General features: G+C 44.0%; 1 protein-coding gene across 5 annotated transcripts in view; it reads right to left on the bottom strand.

The window, feature by feature from the left end:
• SMG5 (SMG5 nonsense mediated mRNA decay factor) overlaps positions 1-23,330 on the bottom strand; it is a 32,215-nt gene extending 8,885 nt beyond the window's left edge. For 2 of the 5 annotated variants that reach the window (XR_013487264.1, XM_020991529.2), the window contains exons 1-16: positions 23,144-23,330; positions 19,568-19,666; positions 18,876-18,999; positions 18,319-18,475; positions 16,530-16,619; positions 15,373-15,462; positions 14,488-14,566; positions 13,636-13,761; positions 13,474-13,542; positions 13,034-13,242; positions 12,225-12,365; positions 11,323-11,922; positions 10,380-10,555; positions 4,299-4,374; positions 3,448-3,623; positions 1,261-1,419 (exon numbers count right to left, since the gene is read on the bottom strand). Coding sequence is in view for 4 of the 5 variants with exons in the window: in XM_020991529.2 (XP_020847188.1) it covers positions 1,261-1,419; positions 3,448-3,623; positions 4,299-4,374; positions 10,380-10,555; positions 11,323-11,922; positions 12,225-12,365; positions 13,034-13,242; positions 13,474-13,542; positions 13,636-13,761; positions 14,488-14,566; positions 15,373-15,462; positions 16,530-16,619; positions 18,319-18,475; positions 18,876-18,999; positions 19,568-19,666; positions 23,144-23,217 (2,445 nt within the window). In the remaining variant the exon portion in view is untranslated. Of the gene's footprint in view, positions 1-1,260; positions 1,420-3,447; positions 3,624-4,298; positions 4,375-10,379; positions 10,556-11,322; positions 11,923-12,224; positions 12,366-13,033; positions 13,243-13,473; positions 13,543-13,635; positions 13,762-14,487; positions 14,567-15,372; positions 15,463-16,529; positions 16,620-17,214; positions 17,341-18,318; positions 18,476-18,875; positions 19,000-19,567; positions 19,667-23,143 lie in introns of those variants that run through there. The other 3 variants (XM_020991530.2, XM_020991531.2, XM_020991532.2) reach the window with 3 other exon arrangements.
• Positions 23,331-23,361: the final 31 nt, after the last annotated feature.

Below are 23,361 nucleotides of genomic sequence, written 5' to 3' on the forward strand. Positions count from 1 at the left end.
TTACAGTAGATTGAAGTGTTGAGAGAAGGCTTCAAGGAGTGAGACTTAGAAAATTTTATCAACTCAGCTGAATAGGGCAAAAGACTAGGGCAAGGAATACATAAAGTGTATTAAAAGAAATCAAGTGGCCTATTCTGGCGGCTCTCAAGAGCAGCACAATGGGACCTATGGCTGGCAAAGCAACTAAGGGCCAAAGAGTGACCCTGAATACCAGGCAAGAGTAGACTGGATACTGTGAGGAATGGAGAGCCATGGAAGTTTCTGAGCAGGAGACAAGCATGATCAAAGTAACGTTTGAAGAGTAATCTAGCAATGTTTGATCAGGGCAGACTGCAACAACAGAAAGTTGGGGGGGGAGGGAGGGGAAATGACTTGAATAGTCCAGAAGATATTATCTATCCATATTATATGGATAAAAGGTTGCTTTTCAGGAAACTTTAGTTTGGGGTTAATGATTTTGTGAAAGTGACTAAAAGCAGCTACTTAAAGTTTTTTGTTTGTTTTGATGATTAAGTTAATAATAAACAATTTTTAAGAAATATTCTAGAAAAGAGGTGATAAGGGCCCAAACTAAGATGGTTGCAGTGAGAATGGAAGGAAAAATGCTGGATGCTAGAAACACACAGGAGAAACAGGTTAGACTGTATGACAACATCCCATCAACACATACACAAACACCCTCCTCTGAAGTAAAGGTTCTTCTTCCTGTTAGGGTGAGGAAGAGAAGAAGATGCCAGGTCATGACACAGACATATTAAAGGGAACACAGAATCCTGGCTGTAGTAATTGATTCGGGGACCACAGGAAAGAACTGTATACAAAGGGAGTGGTGGAGAGTGGTGACAGAAGCTGGTTTCTTACTTCCCTGTACCCTTAGAGGCAAGCACAGGCGAGGAGCTGCTGTGGATGGGATGACAGGTCCATGGGTTGTCTGTCTACAATACCTGCTAATCTTTGCCCTCCAATGCCTCCCGGCTAATGGAGTACTTCTTCTTCTTCTTCCTGCCAGACCATGCCCAGAATCCCTTCTCTAGGAAGCCTTCCTAAAACTGTTCCCCATCCCCATATCCACTGCCCTCAAATGACCATGCCATGTACCTTTCCCACCTTGCTCTGATACTTCCCATTTCTCCCTCTATACTGATAGCTATTCCTTTACCAGCTAGACAGTGTTCTCTTGCATATAAACCTAAGTGAAAGAGCCGAGAAGGACTTCAGGATCCTTAAGGGTGGTGGTTAGGGAAAAGGATCAACACTTACCATCCTGAACTGGGCCTGGGCCTGCTGCAACAGATTCTCTTGCTCAGTCTGAGCAATGCTGATAAAGATGCCAACCTCAGAGTTAAACTGCAGGATGCTGCCTTGCAGATGGGTAATGAAATGACCAAAGCTACGGATGCAGCAGATTCTCACGACAGACTGCATGGATATTGGGAAGAGGAGAGACAGAAGAGACATTACACGAAGGATATAGGGGATGGGGGGGAGAGAAGGGGGAACAGAGAGGCAGACTCAGTCGAATCTCCTTTCTCCATCTCAGCAAACTCTGCCCACTTTCATCTCTTTCAGAGAATTTTTCTCTTCTACCTTTCTACTCCCAGGTGTGTACATGTAGGAACCTCAGAGATTCTGAGGAAAGACTAATATGGAAGAATATTAAAAACTTTCTTTATAATTCCAATGAAAATATTAAGGAACAAATTTTTCTCCAGTCTAAAGTTCTTTCCAGACCTACCTGAAGAAACTATCTTAAACTTCTCAAGAAACAATGTCTTCCACTAAAATTCTTTCTCTCAGGCCTAACTTCTTTTAGGCAAATGTTTAAAAATTGAAAAATGAAAGCTAAAGTCCTAGAAAATGGATTAAAGGCGGTAACCAAATTTAGAATAAAAAACATCTTGGGTTTAGTTAAGGTCACTGCCTTTCCGATTCTCCAAAGGGATTAGTTATAGTCTACTTAAGGACAGCCTCCATCCCTACCTCTACCCCATTTTACATTTCTAGAAGAGCTCCTAATCTCTGGATTATTATTGATCAGAGGGAAGAGGCCCTCTAGATTACTTCACTAGAGATTAGCTGAGGAAAAGACCCCTTAAGGGAGGGATCAATGACAGATGAGTGGTTTTTCTCTAACCTGGAACAGAATGTTAACTCAATTTGCATTTTATCAGTTACATTTTCCTTGTTTAAGATTCCTATGTCTTAGGGCTTGCCTTCTCAATGGGTGGGGGAGAGGCAGAAGGGAGGGAGATAATTTGGAACTCAAATTTTTTTTTAAAAAAGTAACCTTAAAAAAAAAAGATGCCTATGTAACTTCAAAATATTTCGTGTTAGAGAATTATCCCAGGAGATGAAAAAACCGTCAATTAAAGCTCACTTGGATTTAGAATGTTAAATTACTACAAATTATTTCTGGCAGATTTGTACCTAAAATGTAGAGTACAAATATCGATATTTTTTCAATAAGAGGATAACAAAAGTAGCCCAAGAGAGGATTTAATGAAAGTAGAGAAAAGGAAGTACCAGTAGAGCTCTGATGGTTGAACCCAAGGCTCCATACTCTTCTTTTCACTATAACATGCTCACCTATCTGTACGAAGCCTTTCCTAAATCCTTTTAGTAAAATTTATGCCACAGATAGCTTGTTTGTACATAGTTGATTACATGTCACATCCTCTATTAGAGTGTAAGCACCTGGAGAGCAGGGACTGCCTTTGCCATTCTTTGCATTCCCGGAGTTTAGCAGAGAATGGCACACAGTAGCCACCTAATATAAGTTTACTGGAAGGACTGATTGATCCCAGAGACAGAAGACCATTTGTGCAGGCACAGCGGCTGGAGATGGAATGTCATTTTATGGGGAATAGAGTAGTAACATGAAATAATTTTGGAAAGAAAGTGGGCTCCAATACCCTAGAGCAGGGGAATGATCAGATTTGTATTTTAAGAATGTTAATTTGGGGGCAGCTAAGTGGCACAGTGGATAGAGTACAAGCCCTGGAGTCAGGAGGACCTGAGTTCAAATCTGGCCTCAGACACTTGACACTAGCTGTGTGACCCTGGGCAAGTCATTCGACCCCGATTGCCTCGCCAAAAAACAAAACACAAAACAAAACAAACAAACCCCAAACAAACAAACCCAAACCTGAAACCAAAAATCAAGAATGTTAATTTGGTGGCTGCTGGAGGATAGACAGGAAAGGGAGAGACTGAGGTATGGGGGATTGGTTAGGAGGCCTAGTGAGCTAAGATGTATGAAGTCCCAAAACACATCCCTTTGAGTCCCTGTTACAGATAGAATCCTGGGTTGACTGGACAACAGAGCCTGCTCTGCCTAGGACAGAGTGGTAGGAAGCAAGGAGATTGGCAAAAGAAGTTCCCAAACCTTCAAGGCCCTGTGATTGGAGGTGTATGTGACACACAAATGGGAACCAGGGATACCCTCACCTCCTCCAGGGGACTGAGCAACGGTCGATCTAGTTCAAAGCTGAAGCGTTTATGGGCAGCTCGGAGTGGGGGGAGGTTTCGGAGAGCTGTGTCTTCTGGGAGCAGCAGGGAAGTGGGAAGGTCAGGTCGTTCACAGCCCAGAAGGAGATCCTGTACTTCAGGACACAAGACCAGGCCTGGGGAAAAAGAAATATATTAGTGCACCCGCCTTTGGAAGGCAGGGGAAGACCTAGAGAGTGAATCGCTGCTCTCAGGAACTTCCAATCTAAAAAGAGACTATCAACTCCTACTCTCCCAACCCAAGGACGGATGTGAAGGAACTACAGAAGTAAAGTATGTGAAGTATGGGTGAAAAAATCATTCTGGGAAGGTTCCTTGGAAGAGGGGATTATGAAGTAGAGATGGGAAGAGAAAAGAGAATAAGATAGGTGGGGTGGATGGTTATAGGAGAGAGGGTAAAACAACGAAAAGAGACAAGTTTTCTTGGACTAGGGGGTCAACCCAGACAGCTCCTTTCCAGGTACCAGAGACAACTGCCTCCCAGTCACCACAGCACCAGTCAGTTGCTCTCTCTAGCCCCCGGCTGTTTCTTTTCTTCTCCCCCATGGGAGCTCCAAACTGGATCAGGTTAGCTATCCTGTCCCTACACAGGAGGCAGTGTTTAGGGATGGGAAACCAGAGAGGCTGGGACCACAAATCTTCTGTTGTATACTGTAAAGGGTGGAAAGCTGAATCTCATTAACCTCCTTACTTTGGGGATTAGTTTAAAGTGTAGCTGAAGAACGACCACGGAACAGGAAGGAGAACAAATGGGCTAAAATTTGGTATGGAGGGAAACGGGGCTGACTTACCAGGCTCCTGGAGTTCTCCAGCAGCTGGCAGAAGATTCAGTAATACAGAGAGGCGATTCCATAGGCTTTGGGAGCTCTGCAGGGACAGGAGCAATGAAAGAGGCTTAGCAGGAATGAGAAGAAAAACTAATGTACGGGAGATTTCTATCACCATGGAGAGCAGAATGCATCCACAGAAGAGATGGAAATGAGGCCACAATTTCCAAATGTGGGATGATCCAGAATGAAGGAATGAAAGAATAGGTGGTCTTTCTATTCCAAAAAAAAAGTTTTGAGCCCCAGGGGCAGTTTGGAGGTACAGTGGTTAGAGCGTTGGGCCTGGAGTCGGGAAGACTCCTTTTCCTGAGTTCAAATCTGGCCTCAGACACCAGCTGTGTGACTCTGGTCAAGTCACTCAACCTTGTTTGCCTCAGTTTCCTCATTTGTAAAACATGAGATGGAGAAGAAATGGCAAACCACTCCAGTATCTTTGCCAAGAAAACCCCAAATGGAGTCACAAAGAGTCGGACACAATTGAAGAACTCAACAACAAAAACCCAGATCCCCATTGTCCTGGAGACAGCTAAATGGTGTAGTAGATCTAGAGTTGGGGTTAAAAAAGCTGAGTTCAAATCCAGCCTCAGACACTTACTCGTTGTGTGATCCTGTCACTTAGCCTCTGCCTGCCTCAGTTTCTTTAACCATAAAATGGGGTTAATAATAGCACCTACTTTCTAGAGTTGTTTGAGGATCAAATGAGATATCTGTAAAGCACTTAGCAATGTCTGGCCCACAGGAGGCATTTAATAAATGTACTTTGTCTACTCCACACCTGGTCTAAAGAAAACAGCAGGTTCTCTCGGAGATATCCCATTCTTTCCCATTCTCCCAATAACCTCAGCGCTTCAAACTTCAGCAGTGTTGGTGACAAGCTTATTAGATGGTATGACATTTGAGAAAACAGGAAGAGAGAATCTCTTACATGGGCAAAGAAGTATTCTATTATAAAGGATGGTATGCATGGGAATGATAAGAGGTACAAAATTATAGTACAATCCTCATAATTACCATATAATCACAAAATTCTACAGTTAGAAGGGATCTCAGTAGCTATCTGCCTCCATTTGAAGCAGAAGCCTTCCACTTTTGGATAGCTGACATGAGGCCTAATTTGGTTCTTTAGAGCTTCCATCCACTGCTTTTGGTTCTGCCTCCTCGGACCAAAACAAGTATGCTTCCTCTTACATAGAACAGGCCTTCAAATACTTGAAGACAGCCATGTGTCCTGATCCATCTCTTCTCCAGGCTAAGAGTACCTGTTCCTTCAATCGGTCCTCATACAGTATGACTCAAGACTTTTTATCATCCTAGATATCCTCAAGTTTGTAAAAATAATCATAGCTAGCGTCTACCACTTCAAGGTTTCCTATCTCATTTGCACCTCCCAACCACCCAGGGAAGATGCTATTATTATCACCCCCATTTTACAAATGAGGAAACTGAGGCAGAGCTATTAATCCCCTTTTTAACCTGTGCTTCCTAGAAGTGAACACAAATCCAGATGTGTTCTGACCTGCACAGAGTAAGCAGGACTATCACCTCCTTATTCCTTGAAGTTTTCCTCTCAATGCAGCCCAAGATCAAATTAGCAAATAGCTAATACATCATACTGCTGACTCATACTGAGCTGGCACACATGAAAACCATCAGCATTGTTTCAGACAAAATGCTGAATAATCATACCTCTTCACTCCTTAATTAGGGTGGTTTTATTGGAACCTAAGCATAAGATTTTGCAGTTATGTCTACTGAATATAATCTAACAAGATTTAATATTCTGTTCTAGCCTGGCAAGGTAATTTGGGATCATCTCTCATCTACTGTGTTAGCTCTCTTCTCCCAACTTTGTGTCATTTGCAAATCTGCTAAGCATGCCATCTATGCCTTTATCCAAGTTACTGACAAAAACGTGAAACAGTACATGGTCAAGCACAGACCTCAAGGGCACTCCACTGCAGACCTTTTCTGGCAAACCATAAATGACTACTCTTTGAGCACAGCCATTCAAAAGGTTCCAAATCCCTCTAAATAGACCACATCTAGTCATCTTTTTCCAAGAATATACAATATTTTATCAAATGCCTCTGACATACTAATTTAGTAATCCAGTCAAAAAAGAAAGTTAGGTTAGTTATATGCATGACTTCTTCTTGATGAAGCCATATAGGCTCCTTGGAATCACTGCTTCCTTTTCTAGATGTTCACTAACCATCTCTTGAATAATCCATTTCAGAATTTCCCCAGGAAACTAAGGTAATCAAAGAATAAGAACAGGCAGTTAGTTTTTTGATGAGAAAATCAAAACTATATATAGTCATATGAAAAAATGTTCTAAACCGTTATCGATTAGAGAAAAGCAATTTAAAACAACTTTGAGATATATTGGCAAAAATTATAGACGCCCTTCAACTGGAGAATGGCTAAACAAGCTGTGGTATATGACTGTGAAGGAACAGCACTGTGCTATAAGAAATGATGAGTTGGTTGATTTTAGAAAAACAAGGAAAGACTTGGACCTATGAAAAGATGCTATCCACCCCCAGAGAAAGAATTGACAAATAAAAATATGTATAGTCTGGTCTTACATATATATGTATGTGTATGTACATGTATGTATGTATATAGGCTCCTTGTTTAATTATAGCCTTCTCCAGAGTGGGGTGGGGAGGGAAGAAAAAATAGGACACAGCAAAGAACAAAAGAAAACCTAGAAGGAAGCACAGAAAAGCTGGGTAGCACTGAAAACAGTATGTAGTACTTATTACATAGTTGTTTTTTTTAAAATAAACAGTCTGAAATGGAAATTTATGGTTTTATATTGAATCTACTCTTCATGTTCGGCTGTATACATGGAAATGTTCTTTTTTTCTCATTTTGTATTTAAGTTTAAAATGAATAAAAAAATTTTAAAAAAGAAAAAAAGAAACTAAGGTAAGCTCTCAGGCTTATAGGTTGTAGATGCTATTCCTTCTTAAAACTGTTTTAGAACAAACAAACCAGGACAACATATACCCTTCTCCAGTCCACGAGGCTCTTTTCCCGTTTTCTACAGTCTTTTGTATTACACTGATGGTGGCTCAGCAACCACATCCCTCATGTAATTCATCTGAGCCAGGCATAATTTCCTTTTTTTTTTTTCTGGTTAGGCAATGGGGTTAAGTGACTTGCGCAGGGTCACACAGTAATGTTATGTGTCTGAGGCCACATTTGAACTCAGGTCCTCCTGAATCCAGGGCCAGTGGTCTATCCACTGTGCCACCTAGCTGCCCCTATAATTTCCTTATTTATCTTGGTATTAACTTCCCATTAGGCAGTTCTGTTCTGCCATTCCCAAGAGCAGAGGAAAAATTAAGCAAAATGAGAATGAATAAGCTCTATCTTTTCTCTGCGGTCAGTGACCATCATTCCACCTGCCCAAACTGAGCTCCTAACCCTGCTTCAATCCCCCCCACCCCAAGCAAAATATCCCCTCTAACAGTTGCCCTTAGCTTTGCTAGCCAGGCTCAACACACCTAGTGCTTTGGCATTTCTGACACTAGTTTCACAGTATTGTGCCAATCTCTTGTACTCATCATTTTTCCCCTCCTTCACTTCCACTTTCTGTACATACTTTCTAAAAGGTGAGATGGTTGGAGAGTTCTCTAGTGCAGCCATATCAGTCTCCTCTGATAACTTCTCTTCATTGGAATTGTTTCCCTTTTTATCTTTAAAATTTAATTCTTGAGTTTCCATCATTGCTGGGTTGGCTTCTACTAAATGTTAGTAGTCCATGAAATCCTACTGAACTTTCCTCTGAAACTGCTGAAAATAGCTCCTGTCATGTTAAGTCCATATTAGATTCTGTTCAGGTTTTCTTCCTTCTAATACAAACTCTGGGAGGCAGTAGTCCTTGCTCACTATCTCCTTCAAGATTCTCATAATTTCCACCTGGAAAGTAAGCAAACAGTCTTCCCTATAAAAATCGGATCCAAGGAAGAACTTCCCTTTATGGGCTCCTCCATTTTAAGGATGAAAGTATCATAAAGGCTTGTGGAAAAGCAACTGGACTTATAACAGAGAGAGCTTCATCCATCAGGTGCGTGGACGATGCAAATCTCCCATGATTTCTACACTGTGTCCCTCTTGCCAGCTTTATGATGTCCCCAATTCATCTATTTCCTCTTTCTGTTCAGGTGGTCTAGGGCAGGGCTTCTCAAACTTTTTTCACTCTCGACCTATAGTTGTTTTTTTGTTTTTTTACGAGGCAACTGGGTTTAAGTGACTTGCCCAGGGACACTCAACTACTAAATGTCTGGTTTGAGACTGGATTTGAACTCAAGTCCTCCTGACTCCAGGGCCGGTGCTCTATCTACTACGCCACCTAGCTGCCCCCAAGGTAAGATTTGATAAGAGCTATGGTGCCTCTTGCTTTTTGCCTAAATTTCAGCCATTTGAAACCACAGAGTTTATTTATTATTGGTTCTTTTCTTGGATTGTGTTAACTTCTAAGTGTTTCAACTGCTTTTCTTCTTTCATTGCAGCCTCTCTCTATGGTATTTAGATCGGTGGATCTAAGTAAACAGCTTTCTTTTTCCAGCCTTTTTAGTTTAGAGCTTTTCTGAACTTTTGATTTCTAAGACACCCAGCAAATATATTCTTACAGGTCTGTTAGGTGCATTGAATCCTTCAGGAGGAGTCTGTCATTCCTTTATTTTAAAGCTGTGGTCCAGCAATCCCAATCTCATTCTCATACACCACCTTTTGGCCAGGTGTCCACATCCTAAATGGATTTATCTCTTTTGTATTCCTTGCCTTCAATAAGCAGCTATGAAAACATTCTAACTCCGCCCCTATATAGGATCTCCAGTTCCTTGCCCATAACTTCACAATGGGAGATTATCAATAGGTTCAATATGTACCTCAGATCTATTTACTGTTGTTACCAGGTCCCTAAAGAGCTGTGTTGTCACCCCTTGAGCAGGGAATTATCAATTACCATTCCTCTGCTTCTTCCTTTGACTCACACTTTGTGGGGTTCTACTATCCTGAAAAGACAAATACCTGCTTTCTCCTCAGAACATCCAATTCCCTTCTTGTCTCTAAGAGTCTCAGATTTGTTTTCTAGCTCCAAACTTTGCATTTCCTTTTCTTTCTTCCTTTGTGACACTGCTCCACTCTCCAACTTCCTGACATACTGACATACTCTACCCACATTTTTTCACCTATTCAATATGGTATAATGGAAAGAATACTTGTCTTGGAATTAGGATACTTGGGTTCAAGCCCCAGCTTTGATCCTAAATGTCTGACGTGGGGCAAATCACTTCACCTCCCTAAGTCTTAGTGATCTTATTTGTTAAACAGAAATAATAAATACTCTTCTCCTTTCACTGATCTTTGCCCAAATGTACTACATTGCGCTTCACAAGGACATTGTGAAGACTAATAATGACATGTTATTTCATCTGACCCATACCACAGCCCTTTAGTATATGATGGTGTTATATACATTTTATTGATAAGGACCCTGGGCAGAGAGAAGGTAAGTAACTTGCCCAGGGACAACAAAGTTAGAAGATGTCTTTGAATTTAGAAGAAGTGTTTGAATTTCGATCTTCTTGACTCCATTCTCTTTATGCAGGAGGCCCCCAGCTCCTGCCTACAATTCTAGTTCTTAGTAGCAGGAAGAAGACTGGAATTGAAATTGGCTATAAGAAATGGGCAAAACTTGTAGCAGGACAAATTTAAGTCATATCTTAGGAAAAACCTTCTGACAGTTGAGGTGGGTAGGACTAGAAGCTGGTCTTTGAGCAAGCTGTGGGACTGTCTTCTCTAAGGATTTTTTTAAACTCCTATGATGACAGGAATAAAGGAAACGGGGCATATGTGAGATAACCTCTCAGGGCCTTCCATCATAGATCATCCCTCAATTAATTTGTAGACACATCAAAGGAAAGTTCCCAAGTACTGTGTCCTATCCCCAAGAAGAGGCTGTGAAGCTAACAGGCAGGTAATTTCTTTTTTTTTGGGGGGGGGTGAAGGAGAGGGAGAAGTGAGGCAGACCTGTGCACACATAATGATGAGGTCAGTGTTGGTCCGAAGCCAATCCAAGAAGACTTTCACAGCAGGAAGAAGTCCCTCTGCCATCAAGATGCGAAGTTTCTCCTGAATGCTCCTTTCATTGTGACAGGAGCGCCCACTGGACACACTCTCCTCTGACTCAGATCCATCATCAGATGCTACAGTGGAGGAGGAGGGAGGATAAAGAGCCGAGATGAAAGACTTGATGTCTGGTATCTCAAGCCTGCCATCTAGTTTCTTTTAGGTTCAGGCTAATGTGCATGGCTGGCTATTCAGGGTTCCCTCAGGCATTATGGTGAGGTGGAAAAAACTCTGCATTTGGAGTCAGATGACCTGGGTTTGAACCTTGGTCTTGACGTTTACTGTTTGTGTGACCTTGGTTAAAGTCACTTAGCCTCAGTTTCCTCATCAACAAAATGAAGGGGTTAGATCAAAGGACCTCTAAGTTTCTTTCTGGCTCTAAATCCATGATTCTATAATCTCTGAGCTAGAAGGAAGGGCAAGCAGGACCCAATTTTCTTTCAACAACGCTGACATTCAAGTAAGTTTCAATGTGTCCCACTATGTGTCAGTTTTTCTGGTCCCACACCTGCCATATGTAAGATATGTAAGCTCAGGGATAGGAGTGATGGAAGAGCAAGAGGAAGAAAATATTTGGGAGCTGGGAGTTGAAAGTATAAAACTAAGGAGAAGTAAAGACCAAGGAAGTAGTATTTCAGATCTCTAGTGGGTAGAATGACTGACTATGCTGTCACTACAGGAGAAAAGAAATCCAGATTGCACTAAGAACTCCCTGAGAGACAGAGTGGGGAACATTAAAGGCTAGGGCAACCTCCCAGAAGAGGACAGAACCTCCCGCCAGAATAAGTCCCATTTGATACAGACATAGGAACCAGGGCTAGATAATCCCAAGAGGCTGAAATACCTGGTTCAGGTTTGTCCAGGTCCCCATTGATGCAGGCTCTGTTACCAGCATTGGTCTGAGTTTCATTAGAAGGCTGTAGAAGGATGTTACTGAAGGTGGGGGCCAATCGGAAGCAGCGTTTGGTTTGGAACATCTGAGTAGACATGGCTTGCAGGTTACTGGCAATACTGGCCTCATTTGGACCCAATGGGCCATTGGAGGGATCAGAAGCTTCTGGCCTGGACCGAGGGGGGTCTGGGGCCATAGGCCGTGCTCCCTCCTCATCTTCCATATCCTCCAGGTCTGAGCGTGACTCCTGGCTGTTCATCTCTGAGTCTGTCTCCGCATCAAAAGCTGTACCCCCACCCTCATCACTCTTATCTGAGCCACTGTCTGAACCTTCACTGGCCCGCGCTGAGTCATGGCTTGAATCTGAGTCAAAGCCTTCACTCAGGTCACTGTCATCACCAGCTTTGGGTGGGTGGTGGCGTCTCCGACGAAGGCAAGAGAGGCGGGAGAACTTACGACTCTTCTTGGCCTCATTCACTCTTGGTGCTGGGGGAGGAGGCTCTGGTTCTGGCTCCACCTCCTTCTCCAGTGGTTCTTTGGACTCAGGCTCATCTGTGGGAAGAAGTGATGTGACTGAAAGTGTGGGGGAGAGCTCAGTTACAGGATAAAGCTTGGGGTCTTTTCCCTCTATCCAACAGCACCTTTTGCTCAGTTCTCCATCCCTGACTACTCAGAGAATGAGAGAATCTCCGTTAGGAGGAATGCTGGAGGCCATCTAGTCCAACCCATACTTGATTTTCATGTACAGATATATAGATAGATAGCTGTAATTATCTATATCTTCTCCCCCTAACCCTTTACATAATATCCCTTCCCCTGATGACTCTCCTCAGTCCCTCTCACTATTCCCATACCTGTTGTCCCATCACTCTGGAATGCTGGCACAGGGTTCTCTCCCTCTTCCAGCTCTCCCTGTAACCGGATATTGACATGGTTGATAAGATGGGAGAAGAAAGCCAGGGTGAAGGCAATGGCAGCACTGTATTGCTTTGATCCTAAAATTAGAGAGAGAGAAGGGCTTTAAGGGTTGTAGTGTAGAATTATCCTTTGGAAGACAAGGGTCTTATCTTTCCTATTTCCATACATGTAGCAGCTCAAAGGAAGTCTCATCCAATCCTCCCAAGTTCCTACCCTATTTTACCAGCTCTGTATGCTGAGGTCCCCTCCACCCTGCGACCCCAAAACAACCTTATACTTTTTGCTCTAAACCTTTTGTGGCCACTGAAATACTCTCCTGCTCTAAGCCTTCACATAGGTTATTTCTAGCAACCAAGGTCTCTTCACCTTGTCACTCTACTCAGTCCTGTCTCATTTCCCAAACCCTGCCCAATATTACAAGAAAGACTTATTAGCCTGATTATGCCCCATTCCTTCTGTGGGGAGGGAGAGAATTCTGGTTGGCTGGAACCTAAGTCCTTGTTTTTGGGTCTGGGGGCATACTGTCTCCTACCGGTATCTAACAGCAAGATTTTTTCCTCCTCCCTCAGCTTCCACCACAAAGCTCCATACAGGACAGTGTGAATAGGGCTGCAGAAGGGTTGCAAGCATGGGACGTACTGGCTACATATCTAGGTAAGAACAAGTTGCTGCAAAGAGGGATTCTATGGAGCCTGGAACCCAACTAGAGGCTTAAAGTGGTAAGAAAGTCTGACAAGATGGTTACCTGCTCTCTTCAAGCTATGAACACTCATGAGGCAAATGATGACCATACGGAAGATGAGAAGGTCAGGGAGAAAAGAATAACCATTCTCATACTCCTCCTCATCCTCACTAGCCAAACTGAGGTTGGGTGAAGACGGCAGGTAGAAGAGACAAAGGTTGAAGTCCTCCAGGACTGATTGGCAGAGTGATGTCAACTCCGAGTCCAGGGTGCTAGATAGATGCCAGGGAACACAGAGGTGAAAGGTCAATGGTGACAAAGAAAGAGGGAAAAAAGAAGGCCGTGAGGTGATGGCACCCTACACTCTAAAGGACTGTATGAGACCAGGCCATGTTTCATGCCTCCATCCAGGAAGATTCTCTGACTGGATTGAGGAGAGCTGGCTGAGAAGGGGAAATGCAGCTTCTTGCCCAATTTCAGAGCTTACAGACTCTTGCACATACCTGCTCTTGGGTTGCAGAAGACTCTGCAGGTACATGAAGCTCACTAGCAGCCTTTTGATGTCCTTACACCTGAATTGAGAAGGAACAAATAGCTGTTGCAGAGGGCTCTGGAGTGGTGTCTACAGTCTCACCTCCACAGAATCCCTCCTTCATCTCACTCACCGCTTCTTGCTGGGAGACAGTTTCCTAGTCTCACATTTCTTCAGCTGGTGGTACATTTTGGCTGCCTTGTCATACAGCCGTTTGAGGTTCCCATAGGCCCCCTCAAAGGACACTTCTGACTGGATGCTGAGGGAGAGGCAGAAAGGCATTGTGGCTATAACTTGACTAAGCCAGAGGAGGAAACGAAGTAAAGGACACTTGCTCAAGATTTTGGGAAAAGATACTATTATCATATGGGGGAAGGATCACCAATAACTACAAATTGCACTTATCCTGACCTTCCATGTCTAGCCAACTCTAGATCTGGAGACAAGTGCCATGAGGAAAAAGACAATGCCAAGCCAAAAAATCCACCTCCTTCAAAATATCTTCTGAGATAAATCTGACAAGAGTAGATCCCTTACCTTCCTCTTACCTCCCCTGCCTGAAAATAGTAAGACCAAAGCTATTCTCCTCCATCTATGAGTTTACTCATTCCTATTCCTAAAACACATTAGCTTTGAACCTGTATGCTACTTAAGTTTAGTATATTTTTCATATCTTGGTTTAATGCTGTCATTTTTATTTGGCTCTGTTCATCTTATGGGTCAGTTCGTGAATCTTAGGAAGTAAGCTTCCAGAAGACAGAAACTCCATTTAGGTACAGTTCAGATCATGTACTGTCATATGGCAACGTAATAAATGCAATTTTAATCCTGTGAACTAATTTGATTTATGTTGCCTTGACTCAATTTACAGAATTCTAAGGCTCCTAATGAAGGGATGTGTGTGTGTACATGTACGCACGCGCACGCGTGCGCACACACACACACACACACACACACACCTCTGCATGAGGAGAAGGGTACTTACCACCTCAGGTAGCAATACATGGCTTCTACATTGTAATACTTGCTGCCTGCCAGAGTACCCAGCTGATTGAAGGGCATACCTGGTAAGGAAGAAATCAAGATAGGCTAAAGCCACAATGCCTTGACCAAGAAATGTGAGACCCAACCAAGCAATTGCTGACAACAGAAGATGAGGTGAGAGAAAGACAACCAAATGCTAAGAGGGAAATCTCTTTTTGGTAATTAGAAGTTAAGTCTTGTTTTCTCATCTCTCCTTTCATTCCTGTTCAACTTCAATTTCCCTGCTCCTGGTGACACCTATTGGCAGTCCCTCACTTTCTACACTGTGCTCTAAGGCATTCCATTCTGCTTCCCATCTTTCCCTGCTACACCAAGAATAAGCAGGCCGCCTTCCTCCAAAGGAGGTACAGCTCCACAAAGCCATCTTTTATTATTTCTTTTACCACCCCAGCCTACTTTTTCTTGTCTGGGCCATCTCTCCTGTTAATTTCCATTCCTTCCATTAGAAGGTTTTCGTCCCTTCTCATTCAATGGCAACAAGCCAAGTCTATGTCTTTTTCCAGAAAACCTTCCTTCAAAGAGTCACAATCATGGATGCTCTGGCTCTTCCTACCGTTCTCTCGAATTCCCTTTCACATAAGGAAGAGTGAGAGAGAGACACAAACTCAAGCAAGGCAGAGTAAATATCAAGAGGAAAACTTTGTCAACAGAAGGTAAAAGTTATAGAGACCAAGGGTGAGAAGGGGAAAAAGAAAGTTGAAACAGCTTCTGGATCTATTTTCAATCTCTTCCTTCATGGAACTCAATTTGCAAAGTGTTTATGGTTAGAAATTTTCTCACAAGCAAGGTGACATTGGATCAGGAGAACTAATGGAATGACACTTACCTATCTGGGGAGCCACTGACAAGGCTTGGTAATAGAATCTCTCAGCCAGATATTCTGTGTCCACACCAGCTAATTCGTTCTGATATCGGGCTAGGGGAAAATAGTGAAAAAGCTGAAAGTTAGCATTAGCTTCTCACTTTCAAAGGAAACTTACCCTCATCTTAGAACCCATTCAGGGGAGGTGCAGCAAGAGATAAAGAAACCTGAGCTGAAATGCATCCCAATACATTGTGACTATTGATTAAGTTGCTCAATACCTTCCCCCACCTTTAGGATATTAAAAAAGTATGTGTGTGTGTGTGGTGTGAGAGAGAGAGAGAGAGAGAGAGAGAGAGAGAGAGAGAGCGCGAGCGAGCGCGCTGATTATTTATACCAATTTGGGAGTAGGAGGTGGTGAGAACTGCAGGAAGGATAATCTAAGCCAATGGATAATCCCCAAAATTTCTACTTGATTTTGGAATATCTGGATGGGAGTAAGGGGGGTAGGTGAGGAGGATAGGAGAGAAAGGCAGTATATTTAATCTTCCTAAATACGCTTTGCTTAGGCTCATATTACATAGTTTATATTCCCTAAGTATATACAACACTTGGGTGGGGAGGAAGCGAGCCAAGGATTACACATTTGCAGCAGATAATCCGTAAAATAGAAAACAGTCTTGGCTACCTAATAAAATATCGTCTGGCCTAGAGACAGCAGACAGGGAAGTGGACCCTCTTGAGAGTAAGGAAGTTCTTACTGAAATCTGCTATTTCTTCTCTGATATAGAGCTAGTATATCTGAGGTTCCATGAAGGAAGAGAGTGGGGTACCTTCTTCCCACATAATAACTCACAGGGACAAGAAATATCAGCAATAATGTGATAGATATAAAATTAAACTTTCTCTAACCCATCATGGAAAAACTCTAACATCCTGAGAGTTCGAATCTACTTTCTTTTCTTCCTCATCATTCACTGACCTTCTCTGCATTATTGAAAGGTAGTGGGAAAATGGAGTTAGCACACAGCGGGAAGAAGCAGAATCAGAGGTTAAACTCCCACATCACATAGTACACCAGGCATAGAGGCAAAAACTTAAGCAGCTTAGTGCTTAACCCAGGACCTGACTGTTCCCTATATCCAAAAAAGACGTAAGGAAAAAAAGATGCAGATTCTTACACAGATCTCCCAGATACACCAGACATCGGTGGCAAGCCATCTGAGCCCAGTCCATCTCTTTCCCTGAGGCAGATACTGGCTTCTTACAACCTGAGGGAGAAAAGCCTTTAAGTCTATTCTCTGACATCGACTCATGTCTTCACCATGCCCTGTAAGTAAGAGCCCTTTCCTAGGCACTGGGGGGTGGGGGAAAAAACAGGAGTAGAAGGAAAAGATCTAGAAGAGGGAGGCAGTACTTGTCATTGGGAACTCTCCTAGTTAATGCATAGGAAGGGACATACCCTTAGGACAGTGACAGAGAGACAAGCATAGAAAATCCTGCCAGTGCTTTGGACATTAGTATTAAGAGACTAAGATAGAACTAGGCATTCTGAGGAAGTTTCTTGGAAGAGAAAAGGTTGAAATATGGTGGGATGGATAGAGTAAGAAGATGGGGGCAAGGACCAACTTATGTGAAGGTTTAGAACTGGGAGGGGGAAAATGTGGAACAGGTTTGCCTAGCTGAACCAGAAATTCTAAAAATGAGTTAACATTTATTTGAAAAGTGGGAGGAAAAGAGGACCTAAGGATGAGAAAGAAGGAACCCTAATGGAAGAAGGCCTAGGAATCTAAACTAAGGACTTAACATTGGAGGCAAGATACAAATACAAACACTGCAGGTTTTGAAGCCAGACAAAACAAATACCTCATGCTAGAAGAAAATGACCTTGGCTAATGGATAACAGATGAATGTGGTCAGGGAGGAGACCACTGACAGGTCCCAGTGACCAGGGGATGATGGTAGCATAGTCAAAAAATATTCCTTGGGTTACAAGATTTCTCAAATTCTTCCCTTTTATCTTGAGTTGCCTTCATCCTCAATTCAAAGAACTACTGATTCTGGGGAAGGAGCAATCCTTTCCTCCCTCCACCTCCCTTCCCTTGTTCGTGTGCCTTCCTGTTTTAGGGAGCCAGACATCCTAGGCTGGGAGGCTAGAGAAAGAGGACAGGGGAAAAAACTTTAATGGAAGGGAACTGAGCTGAACAAATCAATATCAGAAAATTAATTTTTTGAAGATTAAGTTGGAGAATTAGCTTTTTTTTAAAAAAATCTGTTTACAGAATTCTTGCTGAATGGGAAAGAAGGTGTACAATCAGAAATGAATGTCGTACAAAAGCAGAAGGTATCAATAAGTCTTCTCGGTGTCTTCTACCCCAGAGAATTAGTCTATTAAATGTTCACAAGCCGAAAAACTAGCTATCTGGATTGTCAATCTTTTCTTACTGGGGAAGGTGAGGTGAGCAGGGAAAAGGCCTAGTTCTTTGGAGAACAAACAGCCAACCTAGGAAGGGGTGAGGGTTATAGTTGCCAGCATACTTGCTGGCAGAGTAGAAATTTGTGGGCACTTTGCAAAATGTTTATTAGTAATTTCCGAAGGTTTTCTTAAATGAAACACTGGAAGATAATTCCCAAAGCCAAAAGGAAAAAAAAAAGGCTCTGGCCAAAAAAGGGATTAATATACTTTGTTAAACCCAGAGCTACCCAAAGTCATCCTTTCCTTCCCCCCTTTTCTAAGTCAGGCTGCCATCATCCACCGCAAACTACAGAGGAATACCTTCCATTCCTTAAGATTTTTACATCTAACACTGTGTTTTTGTTTTGTTTGATACCTCAGAATCTTGTTATTTTTAAAAGCCAGCAGAACTTCATCCTCAAGAATTGATACAATTTCTGTAGAGGGAGTGTGACATGCTCTCCTAGCCCACATTCCACCTCCCACTAAAAGAGAAGTCCTTGAGACTCACTGACCTATTAGAGGGTCGGTGACATGAGTCCAGTCAATGCAGCATTGCAGTTCAAGCTGGTAGTGGGACTGGATGTAGAGGAGGAGATGCTGGTAGAAGCCAATACCAGCAACCAGGTGTGTCCTGTAGGCACATTCCAAGGTGCTCCGGCTGTGGATGTGCTGGGGGGCAGGTGGATCAGGGAAGGGGAGGGGCCGGCTAAGCAAAGGGCTCAGGGCACTGCCCCCCCACCACCCTGGCCTCTTACATAAGGGGAATATGCCTACAGTTTTAAAGCCCAGGATGAAGTTTACCCTCACCAAAACCAGAACATCTTCCTACCCCCTCCATCTCAGTTCTGTTCTCTAGCACTGGTTACCTTCCTCCCCTAACTCTCTAAATCCAGAATGATACTACTTCCTCTTGACCCCCAACTATGTTTACCACAGGCTCCTTCCCTACCCTCTGGACACTCTTTTCCACTTCCTCTGTCCCACCCTCTTTGGCTCTCAACTGGCTCTCCCTCTCCCTAGACGCTGCTCCTCACTGTCTTTCCTCCCCCTGCTCTACCTCTCCTCTTACCTTTTTGTTGGTCTTGATAAGCTGGATAACCTCATAGTACACCTTCCTCCACAGTAGTTCCTCTGCTTTCCTCCCATAATCCACTGGATGCAGGAACATAAGCTTAACACAGAGTTCACGAAGCCTAGGAAAAGGCAGGGGTTGGGGAAAGAAAGCTTTCTGAGGTTATCTGATGAGATGAACTAGCTACAAGGGAGACATTTGATAACATACCTACCACACAGATAACTTTGCTCTCACTTAAGAGACAAAGTCTAAAATGATACTGAATATCACCATTCCAAAAAAACAAAACAGAAGTCCCAAAAGACATGTAAAAATTTCAATAAACTATACCTCTCTTCCCTAACATCTTGTTCTTTTTTCCTGAATTTTTTCTTTTTCTCTCTTTCCCTCCAGGGTAAAATACAGACAATTCTTCCTCATGATTCAAATGTGGCTCCTATCTGCAATCTACGGGGTATGGACTGAAGATGAAGCAAGAAAGGAAGACAAATGCTGGGAGCTGTTTCCTCTTTCCTCCCTTCAGAAAAACTAAAAATCTTGGGCAACAAGATGACAGTCATTCTTATTAGGCTATCAGAACACCTCTGAATTTGACATGGCTTACTAAGGATAAGAACAGGATAAATGAAGAGGGATGGAAGGGAAGGAGAACTGGGAACTGTTGTTTGGAGGCTGCCCCAGCTTACTTGTTCCTTAGGCTAATGTTCTCTGGTTTGAACACTTCTTGGTAAGCAGTTTTGTTGCAAAGGATGAGGTCAAGTCGATGCACAGCCTCCACCACTGCCCTGCAAAAAAATACAAGACAGACAAACTCAGAGCCATGAGTATGGGGTGGCATAGGTAAAAGAATTGGGATTAGGAAAAAGAGAAAGGGTTAAGGGAGGCACCATTCAAACTGAAGAATCCTTGGAACCTATCCTTTGAAAACTTACCATCTCTTAGCCACAAAGAAATGCCATTCTTAGTGTCTTGCTTTGCATTAGAGTAGCAACTCTAGGATTGGTGAGGAGAGAGGACCCAGAAGTGACATTATACTAACAAGCAGAGCAGCTCTCACCTCAACTGCTTTGTCTTTGGGTTGCGCAGGGGCCATAGTCATAGTCTTTACTGTTCCCCTATGTCCTTTGTAGGGCAAAGACCAACCCTGCCAAGACTCCTAAGCAGACCAAGTTCTACTCCCCTGCTTGGGGTGGGGGCAGGCACGTCTGCCTCACTGTCAGTGGCGTGGCACCTAGATAGCTATTCTGGTGCCCGCAGGGTAGCTGCCAGCACCTGGCTAAATGGTTATCAAGACCTTTTTAACAGGCAATCCAAGAGGAACCCAATATCGAGGAAAGGGACAGGCAGACTTCTGGCAGCAGGATCAGACACCTCATCCTGTATCAGTAATTGTTTCCAGAGGGTGCCAACTACTAAACTCTTTAGTCAGGATATGTTTTATTCTTACATGCTATGTCCTCTCTGGGTTTTCGTGACATGCTCTTATTTGGCTTTCCTAGCTATATGACCACTTCCCCTCTGCAGGATTTTCATCCACATTACAACTAACACCCACCCACTCACTGACTGTATCCTAGGGCACTTTCCTGGGCCCTTTTCTCTTTCTCTCCATACTCTCTCACCTGATGATCTCATCAACTCCACGAAGGCTCAATTACCATTTCTATGCAGATGACTCTCAGATGTATATATCCAGTCCCAGTCTCTCTCTCCTGCATCACCAATGGGCCCTTTTGTGACCCACTTCAACGGAATCTCAAACTCAGTATGTTCAAAACCGAACCCATTGTTGTTGCTCCCAAAGGCACTGCTCTTCCAAACTTCCTTGTTATCGTTGTGGTCGCCACCATCCCACCAGGCACCCACATTTGCAAGGCTGGTGTCATCCTCGATTCCTCATATTCTACATATAATCCATTAGTTGCCAAATCTTGTCATTTCTCTTGCCACAACAGGTATTGGATATGTCCTCCTCACTACACAGTCACTACTCAAATTTAGGTCCTCAAAAACTCTTGCCTGGATTATTGCAATGACCCCCTAAATAGTTTCTCTCCCTCCAGTCTCCCTTTAGTCTGATCCATTTTCCATATAGCTGCCAAAGTGATTTTTCTAAGGTGACAATCTGACCAAATCACCCCACTATTCAATAACCTTCAGCAACCCCTCATTGCCTCTAGGATAAAATATGAAATCCTTTTAGGCAATTAAAACGCTCTGCCCCCTTTCCATCTTTTCAGTCTTTTTACACATTACTTTCTTCACAGATTCTAAGGTCTAGGCGGACTGGCCTGTTCCTGTTCCTGACACATGCTACATCTCCACCTCTGTGACTTTGCACTGGCTGTTCCCCAGGTCTAGAATGCTTTCCTTTCTCACTTCTACCTCTCAGAATCTCAGGCTTCTGTCAAAACTCAGCTCAAATCTTTTGAAGCAAGCCTTTCCTGGTTCCCCCCAGCAGCTGGTATGTTCCTCTTTAAGGTTACCTATCTCTCTTTTGCATGCATGCTATCTTCTACATATCTATTTATGTTGTTCCCACATTAGAATCTAAGACTCCTGAAAGCAGTTTGTTTTTTCTTCGCATCCTCAGGGCACAGCACATTGCCAGGCACAAAGTAAGCACTTTAAAAATGCTTGTTGATTAACAGCTGGTATGTGTGTGTGTGTGTGTGTGAGAAAAGAATCCTTTAGTGTGGTACCCCTATGACTTCCAATATCCCTTTCTCTGCTTATTCATTCACTTACAGAGAGGTTGGGGTAGCTCCTTACCTTACCTCCAAAGAAATTAAGGGTCAGAGATATAGGTCCTACACTTATACATAGAATCTTTCTCTACATACAGAATTCAAAAACACCTTACCCTCAGTTCTCTTCTGTCAAACGCCTTTGGTACATATAAATAACAATGACAGGTGACTGGATGCCTCAAATCTCATGCCTGAAGGCATGCACAGGGATAGAATTCCAACATCTGCACATGCATGTGCCAACACACCAGTTTAAGCATTTCAAAGTGGTGATTTTTAGAAGGGACTAGATTCTGAGATGATTCAGAAGAGGGTCAGAACAACTACCAGGTGCAGGAGATTAGAGAGAAATCTCGCCCAGTGCCTGCCCACGCTTTGTGTGACAAGCAGCACTGACACTCGGCAGCAGAGAAGAGATACACGTGCCACCTCCAGCCTGCTCTTCATGCACCCTGGGACGGCTGAGGGGCAGCTCAAGGTGGGAGCCTTCGGGCTGCTGGATTTGATCACTGGACTATTTTTGGAGCAGCTTGTATCTCCCCATGCCCTCTGGCTGGCACAGCTGAAACAGGCACAATGCCCACTTGCTGAAGAAGACACAATAAGCCTTGACTCTTTCCCTGCTGGGATGTAGCTTGAGGAGATGAGGAGTTGCTTTCCCCTGTCCTGAGTGTCCAAGCCAGAGCTAAATATCAAGAGCAACCCTAGTTCAGGATTGGAAAGCTTAAATGCAGCATATGCCATGATCCCAGAGGGGACCCACTTATGGGATGAAAGGTCCAGCCAACCTCCCCCTTCCATCTCCCCAGTACCACTGAGTGGGGAGGCCATCCTGCTCCCAGCAAAGGACTAAAGTCATGACCCACGAGGTGTGGCACTTCATAAATCAGAGACGAGCATAAAGTATGTGGAATCAGCCACAAGGCTGAGAGAAAAAGAACCCAGAAGTCTCCAGGACCTATCAATCACTTCTTATACCTCCCTAAAGCCCATGTTCAATATAGGACAGCCTTTCAGTTCCCAGACCCACCCTGTGCGTCCTACTTCCACAATCCCTCCCCACTGAGTCCCCTCAGCTCACCCTTCCCTTTTCCTGAGTTTTCTCTTGCAGGTTGAAGGCCGCCCTCCCCACCCCCGCCCCTTCCTTCCCACCAAAGGATCTCACTGGCACCAGCACTCAAGCCCTATTTTTATCTTTTAACTTCAACTCCTCCATGGGACTCAGTCCCAAACCCGAGGCCACCCCAGATTTCCTCCACGTGTCCAACCCACTACCCACCCCAACTCCAACTCTTAGACCCTAACCCAGAGCTCGAAAGTCCCGCCCCTCCCAGCTCCCTCCAAAATTCTACCCTCTTTGCCACTTCTCCATTTGTACCCTTGATGATCCCGCCCCTTCAACATGGCCCCGCCCCCGCCTGCCTTTAACCCCCCTCCCCCTCACCACCTTGTTCTCCCCCCCTTCCTCCCCCCCCCGCCAAGCGGGTCCTCTCCCGCCCCAGACCCTCTCACCGGTAAAGCCGCTTAGTATGCAGGACCTTGGCCTCGGGCTCACTGCTCTCCACTGCGGGTGGGCCCTGGCTCATGGTGCCCGGGGCCCGGGGGCGGCTCCCGGTTACAAGCCCCCGCCACCCGCCGCCGCCGCCGCCGTCTCCGGCCGTAGCCGCCTCCGCCACCGTCGCCGGCCCTGCTCGGCCGCCATCACTGTGAGGCGGCTGCCCGCGACGGCT

This window comes from Phascolarctos cinereus, unplaced genomic scaffold (assembly GCF_003287225.1).
Source record: "Phascolarctos cinereus isolate Bilbo 61053 unplaced genomic scaffold, phaCin_HiC Scaffold_5;HRSCAF=322, whole genome shotgun sequence".
Taxonomy (NCBI): Eukaryota; Metazoa; Chordata; class Mammalia; order Diprotodontia; family Phascolarctidae; genus Phascolarctos; species Phascolarctos cinereus.